At 38.5% G+C, this 17,119-nt stretch overlaps 1 protein-coding gene across 4 annotated transcripts in view; it reads left to right on the forward strand.

Moving 5' to 3' along the window:
- The window catches only part of KCNAB1 (potassium voltage-gated channel subfamily A regulatory beta subunit 1), a 384,525-nt gene that overhangs the window by 329,464 nt on the left and 37,942 nt on the right, over positions 1 to 17,119 (forward strand). For all 4 annotated transcript variants that reach the window (XM_057499443.1, XM_036904133.2, XM_036904135.2 and 1 more), the window contains exon 8: positions 5,863 to 5,949. In XM_057499443.1, coding sequence (XP_057355426.1) covers positions 5,863 to 5,949 — 87 coding nt within the window. The remainder of the gene's footprint in view (positions 1 to 5,862; positions 5,950 to 17,119) is intronic.

Here is a 17,119-nt window from a genome sequence, read left to right on the forward strand (position 1 = left end):
CCAGTTAAGAACAACATTCTTCTTAAATTCACAAGAAGGGGGTAGAAAGTTCAATAATAGTGGCTTATTATATCCATTTAGAATTGCAAGTTCCTCTCAGAGTTGGAATGTCTATTCAGTCAGCCATTCCACTTCATTAAGGCTAAATTTGTGTAGCAGATCAAATTTCTTTAGTATCCAACATGAAAGAATAGAAACAGTTTGATAAGTAAAATTGTAAGAATTAGTATGTTGTTTTTATGTTTTTACAGGCAAAAGCTGTATTTGAGTCCATTTCTGCCTTTCAGATAAACAACAGTTCTGTGTGATTTAAAATACAAATCCACTGTCATGGTTTCAGGAATAAGAGAAGAAAATTTGAGAAAGTTCTGCCTGAACCTTTTTAATGAAAGACCAGTGTTTAAACCCTGCTATCTGAACTATAAAAAAAGAAAGAATTTATGATTTTTTTATTAAAAAAATAAATTTTTTAACAAATGGATTCACTACAGGATTCTTTCTCAGGGCACCATGCTCATATAAACTAAAATTGCCCATCCATGGTAATCATGTTTCATAATAGGAGGTGCAACCACATATATTATTCTAATGCAGTGCAGTTTTGATCAAAAGAAGTAGATATGGCTTAAATTATGATTGAGATGTCTATTGAGCAGAAGCTGGAAAATTATATAAGGAAACAGTGTATATTATTTAAGGCAACAGTTTTTTAAAAATCTATATAAGAAAGCAAATGTGTAGTAAGTATAAAGGTATTTGAATATAATTCTTGCAGAATCTTCAAACTATTGACTTCCTCATTTCTACACAATTAATCCTGCAACACTGAACACCTGATCCACTCCTAGCCATGCCAATGAGCTTAACATCTGGAATGGGCATATTTCTAGATGCATGTGAAATAGGCTTAAACTGAGGTAAGGTTCACCCTATGAATAATAAAGTTCCTGTTAAACTTCAGAATCTAAAAGAAAAATGAACATAGATTTCTTTTTCCTATATTCACTTGAAAGCTGTTTTCCTTAAATAGCATAATTTATTATCATGTGGACTTCAGAGGAATTGCCAGTTAACTTCTAAACTCTCCTCAAGGGCAGGGAGCACTTCTGCTGCTTCTCCTATATTTGCTCCCACAGACACCGGTTAGTGCCAAGGGACAGGCTAATGCCCAAAGAGCCTTCAGCAAGTGCATGTGTTACACTGGAGCACTTACCTCCTTAGGTTATGATTAACTATGTGGATGCCCTTCTGGGGCCCAGGGTGATGCATTTTTGCATGTCTGCTTGAATTTAAAATAATACCTCGCCCCGAGCCAGTGCTCAACAAACATATGCTAGGTGGAGATAGAACAGGACTATTTGTTAACTGGAGGTGGACCCTAAATGGCTCTCAAGGAAACATTTGTTGAGCATGACTTTATGTTGCTACAGTTTAACTTTTTCTACAATATTAAAGTATCCAAATAGCAGTCACATAAAAGATCAAGTCAGAAAGATCTTCTAGTGCTGTTTTGTCTTTGGACAGATAAGAAAACTAAGGCCCAAAGAGGCTGAGACATTGGCAAGGTCATTCAGGCCAGCCCAAACTAGCAGCCCGGACTCCCAGCCCTGTGCCTCAGCTCTGCCCTGAGTGCCCGACTGGCCCGTCCAGCTGCCAAGAGCTCTACGTGGCTGACTGATGTGCCACTCTGACTGAACATGGCTCCCACTGCCATCGCCAATCTGCTTTTCCCAATTTCCCCACCTTACTAACAGTCACTTCACTTCTTAAGCCCGAGATCCAAGTCAACCTCGATTCCTCTACCTCCGTACTCTATATCCAGCCCACCAGCAAGTCCTCTTATTTCCACTTACACAACTTATCCTGAATTTGAACCCTTCTGACCACTCGGTCCAGCCTTCATCTCCTGCAGTAACCTCCGTGCTTTCATTCTTGCTCCAACAGGACATTCTCAGCATCCAGTTATTAGTTCAAAATGGAAATATGATAATATCATTTCCCCTGCTTAACTCCCATTTCCTGACCATCCAGCCTACCATCAATGTTTTTCTATCTCACATTGAGTTAAATCCAAAGTTCATACCATGGATTACAAGACTTTATATGATTCAGATTTTCAGAATGGGAAGTGTCTCCTAGGTGCACAGTCTCATTTTTCTCCACTTAAAAGCTAGAGTAGGAGCCAAATGGAACACTGACATGATACAACACATCACTCCTTCTATTCTCACATACATACACTTGAATCTTGGCCTAAATATCAAGAAAAACTGCTTTTCAAAGAAAGCATTGAGAGGTGAGGAATGACCCAATACAATGAGACTGGTTTTTATGTCAAGTCCATGACATGGGTGCACACTATCACCTTCAACAATGAGCCTATGCCAATAGATGCTTTGTTTGCTCCTTGAGTACAAATATGGTGTCCATGCCCCAGATATAAACCCAAGCATATATAGCCGATTAATATACAATAAAGGAGCCATGGATATGCAATGGGGAAATGACAGTCTCTTCAACAACTGGTGTTGGCAAAACTGGCCAGCTACATGCAAGAGATTGAAACTGGATTATTATCTACCCCCATACACAAAAGTAAACTCAAAATGGATCTGAATGTAAGTCATGAAACCATGAAACTCTTAGAAGAAAACATAGGCAAAAATCTCTTAAATATAACATGAGCAACTTTTTCCAGAACACATCTCCTCAGGCAAGGGAAACAAAATTAAAAATGAACAAATGGGACTACATCATGCTAAAAAGCTTCTGTACAGCAAAGGACACCATCACCAGAACAAAAAGGCATCCTACAGTATGGGAGAATATATTTGTAAATGATATATCTGACAAGGGGTTAATATCCAAAATATATAAAGAACTCACACGCCTCAACACCCAAAAAACAAATAACCCTATTAAAAAATGGGCGGAGGATATGAACAGACACTCCTCCAAAGAAGAACTTCAGATGGCCAACAGGCACATGAAAAGATGCTCCACAGCACTAATTATCAGGGAAATGCAAATTAAAAACACACTGAGATATCACCTCACACCAGGTAGGATGGCCTACATCCAAAAGACTAGGAACAACAAATGCTGGCAGGGATGAGAAAAAAGGGGAACCCTCCTACACTGCAGGTGGGAATGTAAAATAGTTCAACCATTGTGGAAAGCAGTATGGAGGTTTCTCAAAAAACTAAAAATAGAAATACCATTTGACTCGGGAATCCCACTCCTAGGAACTTACCCTAAAAATGCAAGAGCCCAGATTCAAAAAGACATATGCACCCCTATGTTTATCGCAGCACTATTTACAATAGCCAAGAAATGGAAGCAATCTAAGAGTCCATCAGTAAATGAATGGATAAAGATGTGGTACATATACACCATGGAATACTATTCAGCCATAAGAAGAGAACAAATCCTACCATTTGCAACAACATGGATGGAGCTAGATGGTATTATGCTCAGTGAAATAAGCCAGGCAGAGAAAGACAAGTACCAGATGATTTCACTCATCTGTGGAGCATAAGAACAAAGCAAAAACTGAAGGAACAAAACAGCAGCAGACTCACAGAACCCAAGAATAGACTAGCAGTTACCAAAGTGAAAGGGACTGGGAAGGGTGTGTGAGAAGGAGGGATGAGGGGATTAAGGGTCATTACTCTTAGCACACATAAATGGAGGGGGCACGGGGTAGGCAGCATAGCACACAGAAGATATGTAGTGACTCTGTAGCATCTTACTATGTCGATGGACAGTGACTATAATGGGGTATGTGGTGGGGACTTGATAATGGGGAGAATCTAGTAACCACATGTTGCTCATGTAATTGTATATTAATGATATCAAAATAAAAAATATACGTATGGTGTCCATGCATCTTTACACCCCAGAACCTGACACAGTTTCAGGATCAAATTAGATCTCAGTACATGCTTACAGATTGGAAGGGTAAATGAGTGAATCGGTCATGACCAATCACACAGCATTACAACAATGCTGAGTTAGTCATAGCATCTTTTTCTAGTTACTCTCAGTCCACATTGAGCTGTTTAGAGGAGACACATAGGAAGAGTGCCATCATCAGAAAGGAGAGCACTTGTTTCCAGTGCCAGGCATGGGCCAGAACTGTCACTAAATGCCTCCCTCCAAAACCAGGAGGTCCAGTGAAAATCTTTGGCATTGAGTCTTTGGCACCTCTCATTCTGAATCTTTCCAGATGTGAGCACCACTGCTGTATTATCAGGTTTCTATAGACTACTGCATTTACAAAGTGTTTGAAAACTACTTTCCAGAGTAGCAGTTTTGAAGGTAGTAAGGATTGTTATCTGCACTGCAGATTACAGAAATGAGTCACTATAAGTCAAATAACCCAGGTGGGATCACGCAACATGCTGCAGTACAGATTTCCAACCTTCCAAACCCTGGGATACCGTTACCTGTTTGCTTGCTTATCCTGTTCTTCCCTTCCCTCCTCCATACATGCCCTTCCCTTTCGTCCTCCATACATTCTCATATTCTAGTGCTTTTTAAGGCAAATTTAACTTCAAGCTGTCCCTTGAGACAGCTGGTAATAGCCAGGCCTAAAAGTCCCCACAGTTCTTTAAGAGCAGGGATTAGACCCTATAACACCTGTCCACTTCTTCATAAGAGCTTCTTTTGACAAGATACCATCACGAATATTCCTTTCTCAGTGAATGAAAAGTAATTCCAGAACTATATTCAAGCTCTCCATTTCTCTGTCAGAAAAGTAGTTGTGCCTAGCCAATAAACCAGGTTGAAAAATCAAATTTAAATGTGCCAAGTATAAATTTATAAGAGCCTCATTTAACATGCAATTAACTTTATGCCTATAATAAAAAGAGAAAATCCTCTGGTCTTCCTGAGGAATTAAATAGGCTGATAAGGAAATGCTGTGCCTCATAAAAATAAGATAAAATGATTCTTGAACACTGTCATCTTTTGCTTGCATAATATTCTATACAATACATACTATTTTAGGGAAGTATTAATTTTACTGAAATTAAAGAATTTTTTAATGTACTCATAAGAATGTGAGTTAGACTAGGGCTGAATGGTTGGGGCTGAAACATAGAAAATTGGTTCCAGATTGTTTTTTTAAAGCTCTCGCTCTTATATTACCTCTGAAATCTTAATAGCTTCAAGTGTCTTTGCAACTCTACTTAAATAAAATATAAGAGTAATAAAGAAAAAGAAATAAAAGTGCTTTCCTAAAAAAACAGGGGGGAATAATAGAAATGGTGGAGTTCAACTATGAAGTACTTAAGGTTCTTTGAACTTTGTTTCAATTAATACAATGTCAAGCAGAGCCTTCATTTGCCAACCCTTTTATTCTAATTAAGACCTATATATACATTAAGACAGGGTTGGCAGTCGCTTAAGAATTGTGATTTATACCATTTTAATGTTTGTGATGTGCAATATATTACCATCTCCATATAAGCCCACTAAGTAATGCTAAACCTAACATTAATTTACATTTTTCAAGAAGTGAGTTAAACTCTTAGGCTCCTTTTTATTCTAAATTTTTCAAGAAGTAAGTTAAACTCTTAGGCTGCTTTTTATTCTACATTTTATTTCTGGGTACTGCCACATATGAGTCATTATGTATTTTCCAGTGGGATAAGAGTACTAATATCATTGAGAAAGTTCTAAGACTTATTTCTGGGGACAAAGTCAGCTTTTGAAATATTTTTTTAAAGTTCCTAGGGAGCAATTAACACATTATTATAGTCAACGTCTTTTTGAAACAAATCCAGTGCTTTTTTTTTTTAAGTAAATTCTTGAAGGAAACCAAAGGTCAACTATTTCTAATATTTGGATTGTTCTCAGGACTGAAGGGCTCCCTCCAGAGGCTGCAGCTCGAGTATGTGGATGTGGTCTTTGCAAATCGACCGGACAGTAACACCCCCATGGAAGGTGAGTGAAGAAATTTAATAAAAGCCTCTCCAGTTATTGATTCTAGCTCAGCAACCTATTCCACTCTCAATAGGAAATGAAATATATTCAGACTGATTTCACTGAATATGAAAAATAAAAACCTTTCCAGTTGATGTCTGTCAGCCTCAGTATTTACCCTCAAAGCCAAAGCTGTGTACCCTACATCTTATCAGTCAAGCAGGTGCAGGCATTGGGAGTCCTTGCAAGGGGAAGGTGCTCGCTTTCTCAAGGTTTATTTCACTTCTGTGATTTCATCAAGTAAAACAATAAAATTAATTGGAAGGGGAGTTTATAACCCAGCCACATTATTTTGAAGTAGGTTCCCCCAGGGTCTTCCTATTTTATAATGACTCTAGGTCTGATTAGTTTCCAGTCTGTGATAACAGTGCTAAGTGGTACCACTAGACAGAGGGTTTTCAGGAGCCAGTATTTCAAAATAAGACTCTGTTGCAATTTTGGTTTTGATTCTCAAGGATCTGCAGCATTTCTCTTTCTGTTACAACTGTTTCAAGATGATAGTTTAAGCATCTCCCTGTGGAAGTTTTCAGAACATTCCCAAAACCAGATTTTCTTCAATTTACATCTACTTATGAAACCTGCCTAGGATGACTGAGAAAGAAGATGGTCTGAGAGGACAAATTAAAAAGAATGTTCTAATTAGTTGAGGTTTACAGTCATAGGAATTACCACTTACCCGAGGTGAATGAGAACAAAGATATTCAGGGGAAAGAGGAAAACAAGAATTTTGCAGTCATTTGAGGTTTATGATATGACATGGATTTACAAATTTTCAAAGGATTATAAAAGAGTAATTGGCATTAAATTACCCTGAAAGTAAATATGTCCTTGATGATTCAAAGGCAGTTCAAGATCTTATACTAAATCAGGTTCTATAAAGGTTTATTCTTAGTATAGGGTCATAGAACTTATACATGGTTGAAGTACATATGAATTTTTCTGTAGAAAAATTAGTATAGGGTCATAGAACTTACACATGATTAAAGTACATTCTGAATTTCTTTGCATTTCTGACCAAAAAAAAAAATAGTAATGGAAATTATTTTCCTTGCCATTTATCTCTTTCTCAACTACAGAGACATGTTAAAAATATATTTATATTTTGAACTCTCTGCTAGAGTTTTCCACTTCCTTGATTCTGAGTAAATTAGGAGTTTATTATAAAGCAATATCAGTGTTGGAAATTCATAATAAGAAATTATTTGTGGAACCGACATAAAAATGTAAATTTTTATGAAAGCAAAGAATAGGTATTTGAGAAAACAAATCATCAACACTCTATTAGTATAAGAAGTGTTTATTGCAAGGATAATATATCAAACTATGCTTAATGGCACATTAAAGTGGAACACTAAAGCTACCCAGTGAGTTAAATAAATGCCATTTAGTAGGGGCTGTGAAAGACTGAAATTGCTTCCCATTTTAAGGGCCCAGTGACTACTTTCCTCTGTGGAAAAGTGTCCTTTGCAGTTTATACCATGTGCAGTATAGAAGAACATCTGGGGTTTTTCAGTTTTTTTTTTATTTGGCCCATTTTGCCCATCCTACTCCTATTTTTAATTTTAGGGATGTAAGGTAGGAGTCTCTCAAACAGGAAAGATTACAATTTGTGTTATATGCCTATAGAAGGAGGAAATTCTCAATTAGGAGCCAAACTGTGATTATAAGATGATGGTGTCTGTGGTATGAACACTTATTATGTGTTAAAATGTATTAGAAAGCAGATACAAAGGGTTAAAAAAAATAGGTTTGTGCTCAATAGAATTTTTAACTGCAGTATTGTCCAGCCTCTGCTGGAATCAAGAACATTTACATATTCCCCAGGTTTCTTAGAGAAAATTCCACAAAGCGGAATAGGAAGTTACTTTACATGAGTCATTGTCCAAGTTCAGAGGTCTAATGAAGGGTGTCAAACAATACATATTTGCACTTGTTGATAAGGTCAAGGAACATGGCATTTTGTAGCTCTTCAGCAATCAGCCACCTTATGTGAGAACAGCCTGTTCTCCCTCACGCCTCACCAAGGGGAGAGCCACTCATGGCTGTCTGTCAGGCTCTGAGCTTATTCCTCTGGGAGGATTTAGCCAGGACTTACCATAGGCAATTCCTCACATAGGACTTGTTCCAGATTGAAATAGCTTTCCTGGGATTTTGCCCTAGCTTTCAGAAAATATGTACCTTCAAATTTAGTAGACTCATTTGTTCCAGGTGGCCCCAGTGGACATGACAGTTTGATACTAGTCTCTGGAAATTCATTCTCTCCATTTAGTCTTTTTTACTTTACTTTAACAGAGGAAAGCCCTGATCAGGGCAATAGAGGGAAGAAGAGATAAGAAAGAAGAAAATTAGAACTAGACAGGCATTGCCAGCTGGCCGTAGATGCATTTGCTCCTCTGGAAGTGGGAAAAAATGGTGTCCAAGCTATTTCTGGATTCCATGTTGCTATTAATATTCATTTTTGCAATGATTTTGTAAATCATATGTGTGTGTATGTAAGTGAAAGTTGTACCTGTACAATAGGGACTACCTTAGGAGAGCTGTTAATGTTTTCAAAAACAATACAGAAAGCAAATGTTACACATAAGCAAAATCACCCCTGAGAACCCTACTATAATTCTTTGTTAAGCATATTACTCTATAGCCTTTAACTAATTATTCAGTTTCTTCTCCAAATATAGTAACCAAACCATTACAAGGTACTTGTCCAGCCTCATTTTTTTTTCTTTTTGGTAATGGCTGGAAAATCCTTAGTATCATTCCCATACTTCTATTAATTAAGCAACTTGCATTGGTACTACTAGGCTCCATTGCCTCCATTTCTAATATAAGCAATGCTGCTGTGCTTACAAGTGCACATTGCTGAATTTCCATATATTAAATCTACATGCGTTGGCACTGTACAGTATGCACATGTGAGCATAGCTCCTAGTAGACTCTTACCGTCTATCGATCATCTTTATTGGCTTCAGTCATTTCTCCTGTCAACTCCATGGAGCCACAGCACACACTAACTTGTAATTTTGCTGAGGCACCTATTTTAACCCCCGGGAACCTAATGAGAGCACCCAGTCCAGCTTTCTGAGACACATTTTAAACAAGTTTGATTTAAATTTATTACAATGCCAACCCCATTCATTTGGTTTGCACCATGTAAGGATGTTAATTGGGAACATTTCTAAAATAAACCACAATGAATTGTGTCTAGTTTCTACATATCACGAAGCAACCAACAGAGCCAGGAAAAGATGATCAGTAGCATCTTCTTCATTATAGGTTGGCATCATATATCCAATTAGTTGTTGCCTTCCCTTCTTCCTTATAAAACCAATAGACAAAATGTGAGTCCTCACAAAAGAATGGCTGGAAATTCTAAACATGCAATTAGTGGGGAAAGGGATGAGACACTTTGTTTGCAACCTGTAACCCCATGGAATCCAGTGAGATATTTACAGGAAGATGATGACAGAGGGGGAGCTTGTGTACTTTTTCCTATGTCCTTCTTGTTTATTTTTTCTGGTTCACCTAGTAGTAAGTCATTTTTCTTTCACGGCATCTGCCATGCCATCTGTCTCTGCTACAATATCTGGCATTGATGGCATGCTTTTCAATCCTAGAAAAATCAACCCCATATCCCATTTCTTCTTATGCTGCTGTGTTCTTCCCAGTAGAGTCATTGATGGTTCCTTGTGCTCCTGATACTCATATTTTTAATTCTATCATTTTCATAAATCCCCAATGTGTATTCAAAGTCTTCTTTTGAGCTCCTTAGACAAGAGAAAACTCATTCCAAACTGACTCATGCTGGACAGAGATAGACACAGAGCATTTTTGTGCCTAAGGACCTGCACTAGGAGGGTACTTTTTTGTTTGTTATGTATTGTTTGTTTCTGTTATTCCGAAGGGCTAGGCTAATTTCTCCATCTATATTTTTCTCATTGCTCCAGGAGGAACTGATTGAGCATAACTGTGGGCATGAAAGGAGGCTATAAACCATGTAACACTTGTGAATAACAGAGAAAAGAGGGACATATTTTAGTTTATATAGCTTTTTAAAAAGGAAAGAATTCCACTTATTTGTTGATCTGAGAATTGAGCTTCTAACTTTGATTTAGAGCCTTTTGCCAAAGCTTGTTAATTTCACCAATTCCCTGAGTTATTTAATATTGTTTTCAACTTAATTACAGTTCAGAGTACTTATTTTCCTGCTAGCAGGTCAAGGCAAACATAAAACAACCCAGATGTCTTGCTTCAAATAAAAAAGAAACATCAAGTTAGCTTCACTTAATTCCCATAATATCATTATGTCAGAAAGCCCATTCCATAAGTATTTACTTCTTTCCAAGTCATCTTTTTTAGTCACCATATGCTAGCAGAAATCCATGGATATTCAGGAATCCAGGATATCCAAGGAAATACCAGAGAGCAGCAAAGATTGCAGCATCCCCAATTTTCTACATTTTTTCAATTCCAGAAATACTGAACCTAGATATTTAGCATCCAAAGTAAAGTTTTCAGAACAAAAGCTTAATGACCTAAAACCTAGCAATATCATCTAATCACAATGGTTCATCTCTTCTGCCTTTATGTTTTATCTTCTCTGAAAGACACTCTCAATCTTTCCCAAAAACATAATAATAGCAGGAAGAAGCCTTCTGCAAATAGTCTACAACAGCATTGTCCAATAAAAATGTTATGCAAGCCATATATGTATTTGAATTTCCTATAAGCTACATTAAAAAGGTAGAAAGAAATAGGTGATTAACTGTGAAGATTATGTTTCAATTTAACCCAATATATAAAATATAAAGATTATATTTCCACTTAACCCAACATATTAAAAACAATCATTTCAACATGTAATCAATATAAAAATTATTGAGACATTTTTCATTGTGTTGTTTTCATACTAAGTCTTTGAAAGCTGTTGTGCATTTCACACTTTCAGCATATCTTAATTGCACCAGCACATTTCAAGTACTCAATAGCCACATGCGGCTAATGGCTGCTGGATTTAACCACACAGATCTATAAACTCTATTTTCAGTTCAGCAGAGCAGCAGACACAAAGTAGATGCTCAAAAAATATTTATTGGGTGGCTGGATGGATTGGTGATTGGATGAACAAGTGAACAAATGTTTGAGCAATTGAAAGAATAAAGTTTAATAGATCCAACTTAGGTTTTTTCTATTTGAAAACCTATTTTGGTTTCCTAACATATGTGAACATTCTAGTATCTGATCTGACAAGTTTCAGAGTGATGTTCAGAAGGGCAGGTTGCTGGCAAACAGCGCCAGGACACTCTTTCATCCCATTTCTCTTCACCTGCAACAATGGCACCATCCAGATACCAGATCTTCCTCCAGAAATCTGGCTGATACCTACAGGGGCAGAAATGAATGGAGTGATGGATGATTGTTTGACAGTTCAGTTGCCTCTGAGAATTACTGTATGAAATTTAAATTATCTAACGCATTTCATTTATGCTGCTGACTAGGATGCTTCTGAGATCCTCTGGTGTCCATCGGAGCAATTTAACCTCCTGGCTAAAAAGCTGGGGCAGCTGAGTTTTCAAGAAATTAATTTGGAGAAAATGATTTTTATATCCAAGAAGATGAGCCAAACCCTACCAACCCCGTGGCCAAAGAAATTGTGTTCCAATTTTACTAAATCAGTTTCATTTTTATTTTAACTGTGAATTCACCAAAAATTGCACTACTTTAGACCTCTTCAGCTGATGTTTTACCCTTTACAGAACAACAAGCCATATCATAAAGGAGAAATTCATTTCACCCATTCTAAGGAACAATGTTGGGGGATGGCTGGGCTCACTCTGGGTTCTGTCAGTCTCTGGTATGGTTTTTTAGAAAAACTCATACTTCTATTCATTTCGGGTCTCCTTCTCATTGGGACAGTATTTCTGCAAAATGGACTGGGGGTAATTAGGTGACACAGCTTCAAATCTTGACTCTGTTACTCATTAGGCTGTATACCTAGGGCAAGTTAGTATTGCCACTAAGGCTCAGAATCCTAACCAGAAACTGGAGGTAATAGTAAAGTGACTCCTGAACAAGCTAACATGTAGGTACAGCCCCTCACAGTAGGGGGAAGCAAACATAATGCCCTTTGTAATGTGCGCACAATAAAACTTCCCTTTCTCTGGACCTCTTCATGGAGGTGGCCATAGGAGACGTCCAAGGCTCTGAAATTACAGTGTGTTAAAAATCACATGAAGGTGGCCAAACTGTAGTGTCAACCAGGGTCTGTGGTGAGGCCATGTAGGTACAGAGTTGGCAGTGGAATTTTCTTCTAGCTCATTTTTTCTCCTTGGAATTTTGTTCTGAAATCTTCCATGTCCTTTACAACTAAAATAATCATAGATTTTTCCAGGCTTAATCTGTTCAGTCAAAGGCAGTTTTGAACCTGTAATTTTATTTTCAAAAGTGTATCTAGAAAATATTCAGTAATAGGATTTGCTCTTTCTTTCAGTCAATATTCATTGAACATCTACTATGTGCCAAGAGCTTTTCTTGTCACTGGGATAGCAGAGGTTAATAAATCAGGTGGAGGGGTAGACAGACAATAAGTTAGTATGATAATTTAGTTACATTAAATGGCAATAGTAGTATGGAAATAAAAAGGGACATGGGAAGTATGAGGGGTAGATTTTACAGATGGTTGGTGTCCAAAGAAGATCTAAGTGAGAGGATATGGGAGGAATAGCTTGGCCTCCCCCAGAATAAGAAGGGCATGACTTTGGAGTCAAAAAGACCCTAAATTAAATCATCTCCGTGTTTCTTACTGTGGAATCTTACTGTGTAAACACGTGTTTCTTACGTGTTTCTTGCTGTGTAATCTTAAGCAAGTTATTTAATCTCCCTTATCCTCAGTTTCCTTATCTGTAAAATGCAAGTAATAATATCTTCTCTATAGGGTTGTTATGAGGGTTATTTGAAATAATATATACAAAATAACTAAAATGTTGCTTAGTATTTATTGGGTGGATGGATGGATGATTGGATGAATGAGTGAACAAGTGTTTGAGTGATTGGAAGAATGCTCTAAAGTTAAATAGATCCAACTTCAGTAACCAACTATCTGAATCTCAGGGAACATAGTATGACCTGTTCACTGTCTCTGCCACAATGGCCTCCTCCATCATGGCATGGTTATAATGGTCAGAGTTAAGGTTTGAGCAAGGAAGCTCAGCAAATCAAAGGTGTCTGGGTCAATGGTGCGCTTGCTCTATTGGAAAAACTCAGGGACAAATTCACTGGCCATTAGCTGTAGCTTACCAGTCAGCCTGATGCACAGCTATGGACTCTGCATTTCTTGTGCAGAGGATTTTTGAGGACAGAATAGAATCACCAATACATGCCTGATTTAAGACTTCATCTGAATCCTCATGTGTTTCATTATTTAGTGTGTCTTGACTGTTTGTTCTCGTATGCGTATGGATTCATTGTGAATATTACACGTTTCCATACTTCCCTCTCTATGCTCAATGCATACATTTTCTACTTTGTGAAAGTGGCTACTGTGACACAGGGTTACCAATGCACTCAGTCTTACCATACACACCGTGTGAATTCTGCCTACTTGTTTCTCTCTACTCAGTTTCACTTACCCTCCTTATTTGTTTGTTTCTCTAACTTTAGCGGAACTGAATAATCTTGAGTAGCACAACAAAGCACACTACAGGGTTCACAACTCTTAGGTGTTAACATGCTATTTCAGATTGGCAGTGTTCTAGAGCTACTGAAAAATTCCCCAGTGTTAACAGAGACCCCCAACGTTCTAAGTGTGTATCACTCTGATATGTGTCCATCAGGAACAGAGAGCCCTAGTTAACAAGGTGTCTTTTTCCAACTGGGTTCCATAGAGAGAAGAGGAGCTTTAGAAAAACTAGCTCTTCTAGAGCATACTGAGTAATTAAGATTGCCAAGGCTGCAGAAAATAATGTGACAAGATGGCTTTAAAGAAAACTATCCTCTAATAACAACTTGCAGTCATCTGGTGCTGTTTGCGTCTCTGGAAGTGAAAGATGCCCAGCCTCATTCCATAAAGTCCGGTTGAAAGACAGGGTCCTAGGGAAGAATATGCTTATATTCTATGCCATTTAGCTGTGTCCTCTATTCTCTCCCCGTTTTCTTTCCTTTCTTCACATCTTCAGTCCACAGTGAAGGCAGATGAGACACAGCCCCGGTCATCAGTAAGATACAAAAGGAACAAAAACATGACCACGTGTCTGGGGCCTACTGTACCTCCTTGCCACATATCTGTGGCCCTCAGCAAGCTCAGAAAGGGCGTTTTTTTTTTTTCTTTTTTCCTTAAGTTGTTTTTAGAAAAAGAGAGAAGGAACGGAGACAGCTTCTGCTCAACCCAGCTGTCAGGTGGAAACAGGCTGCTTAGTATTCCGGGGCTGTGGGTTTGTGACTCATGTGAACTTCTTTCCGTGTGAGTTGTCATCTCCCTGAAAGACAGCTGGAGTTGTGACAAGATTTCCCTCCGTATTCTGAGGGGATGTCTATCCAGTCTCCGGGGAATTTATGTCTATGAATTGCTCATTGTGCCGAGGTGATCCGCAAGGACATGAGACCTGGAGACACACGTGCTCCTGCGCTCTGGCCCGACAGGTGGGGCTGCGGCTGTCGGCGCCCCTCGCTCAGGGTTTACCAGCAGGCCCATGCAAGGGGGTGTGCAGAGCCACCTGCGGCGTTGCTGAGCTAGGATTTTCAGACTGAGATAAACAACATCCGTAAGTCTCTCTCCTACTTTCCGTAAAAACTGAAGTAATGAGAGAGTCAATGGCTTTGTTAAAGCCCTCCTGGGTGTTTAATGTGTGTAGTGAAAAAAGAGGGGACCTGCGATCAAAGAATGAGGGCACTAGTCTCAGGTGTGTGAACTCGGCTGAGCTGCTCAGCTTTGTGCCTCTCAGTGTTTCATTTGGAAAATGGGAAGAATAAAAACATTACTAAGATGGTTGTAAAGATAACATGAGAAAATATAGTGGAAATGTTTTATAAATTGTGGTACAAATATTTCAAGGTTGCTATTGCTGTTACATGTTTAGCCTTTTAGGAATATATATGCATAATAAGATGTAATAATTGAAGTTAAAACCAGGTACCAAGACACAATGGAAATGAAATTTCAAAGAGAGTTACCAAATCTCCATCTGTATACTTGCAAAGAAAATGGACAAGGGCTGGTTCCATGTCTCTTTCTTCCCCCAACATTTGATTTTTAAATTAAAACCTACAGATAAGTTGAAAAAAATAAACATCCAAAACTTTTCACCTAGATTTACCAAATTGTGCTGTATTTTGCCTCTGTTTTGACCTCTCTTGCTCTCTCCCACCATGACATTTCACCCATATTTTCTCCTGTTCTCCTGAGAATAAGGCTTTCTTGTATATAACCATGGCACAGTCATCACATTTTAACACACAACTTTAACATTGATCCACCGCTTTTATCTAATATAAAAGCCATGTTCAGATTTCTAAAATGTCCTTTATATGATTTAGTTGTTTTTTGTTTGAGAGGGAGGTGGGTCTGCAATTTAATTAAAAATACCACATTGCATTTAATATCATGGTTTTTTTCATCTCTTTTAGTCTAAAATGGTTCCTTCACATTTTTTTCTCTTTAATAACATTGACATTTAAGAAAAACTCCAAGCTACTTGTTTTGGACGTCTCTCAGTCTGGATTTGACTCAGTGTTTTCTCATGATTAGATTAAACTTAAGCATTTTTGGTAAGAAGACTACACGAGTGATGCTGAGTCCTTCTCAGTGTGTCCCTCCAAGGGACCAGGAGGGCCGCTGTGTCCTATTATTGGTCATGTTCTGGTTGATCACTCCATTAAGATGACGTCTGCCAGCTTTCTCCACCAGGATGGTACCTTTTTGACTTGGTAATTAAAAAATAACCTGGGGTGTGAGTCTTTGAAGCCACATGACTAGCCATGTGACAGTCCCCCATGACTTGTTTTTAGCATCCACCAGACCCCTGCCTGCATCAGTTGCTACAACAGTTCTCCGTGTGCAAGTGGGCATTCTTCTGTAACATGAGCTTTCCTTTCTCCTCCCCAAATTGCAGCGCCTCACTTCAAGATTGTAGAGCTTAAGAGAGAAGAAGAGTGGGAAGGATCTAATGAGAAGGGCCTGTCTGGAGGAAACTGTGCTGTGGAGCACCATCCCCAGCATGGGGAGAGGGCTGCCCCTTCACCCTCGTTGGGGGTGAAGAGCTGAGAGGCTGCTCAGATTGTTTAAAGCATGACCCCCATTGTTGGGGAATATAGTGGCTGGGAGCTGACTCATGTGTGGCAAATCCAGGGGTGCAGAAGTGGTCTGGATCTCTACTTTAGTGGTACAGCCTGGACAATGTACAGGAGGGGCATTTGTGAATCTTTCCTGTGTGAGGTCATCTTAGGTCTTGTCCTCTAGGAGGACAGCCTCCTGGAGGCAGGGGCTGGAGCTGAACACCCAGAGCCAGTAGGGCCCAGAGGAGAAACAGGAAGTAAAGAAGGAGAAAAACCAGCCCTGCCGCCTCTCACTATGCCCTCCTGCAGGCTCTGGTCTAAGCTGGTCCCAACTACAAAAGGGGAAAGAATTTGAGTTTGGAGTTTTGTTTGAGATTGATGGACATTGCATTCATGATTTAAAATGATATCAGGGCTATCCAGTACCCAAAACTGGGCAGAAAAAACTATGGCACCAGCCTCAGTTTTCTTTAGGGCCAATAGACATGTGTTCCCACTAAATATAAGAGGCCTATGGGAAATTTAAAAAATAATAAAACTGTTATGATTACATTATCATGAGTTACATTTGTCCCACATACTAGTTGCATATATTTAAATACTGTATATTAAATGTATCTGACTTAAATTACATATAAAAATTAACTCTTCCATTCATTTCAGTAAACAAATTTGTTTAATTTATAAGAAAACGTGATTGTGTCCAATATAATTGGAAGTTTAGGAAAACTTTGTGTGCTTAAATTCAAGTCTCCATGAATTATAAAATAAGGCACTTGGTCACCTGTATGAAGTGTATACATTATACACAGACATCCTTCCTACCCCACTACTCCTCTGCCCCACAAACCCTCCCTAGTAATCA

The sequence above is a fragment of the Manis pentadactyla genome, chromosome 1 (genome assembly GCF_030020395.1).
Source record: "Manis pentadactyla isolate mManPen7 chromosome 1, mManPen7.hap1, whole genome shotgun sequence".
Lineage (NCBI taxonomy): Eukaryota > Metazoa > Chordata > Mammalia > Pholidota > Manidae > Manis > Manis pentadactyla.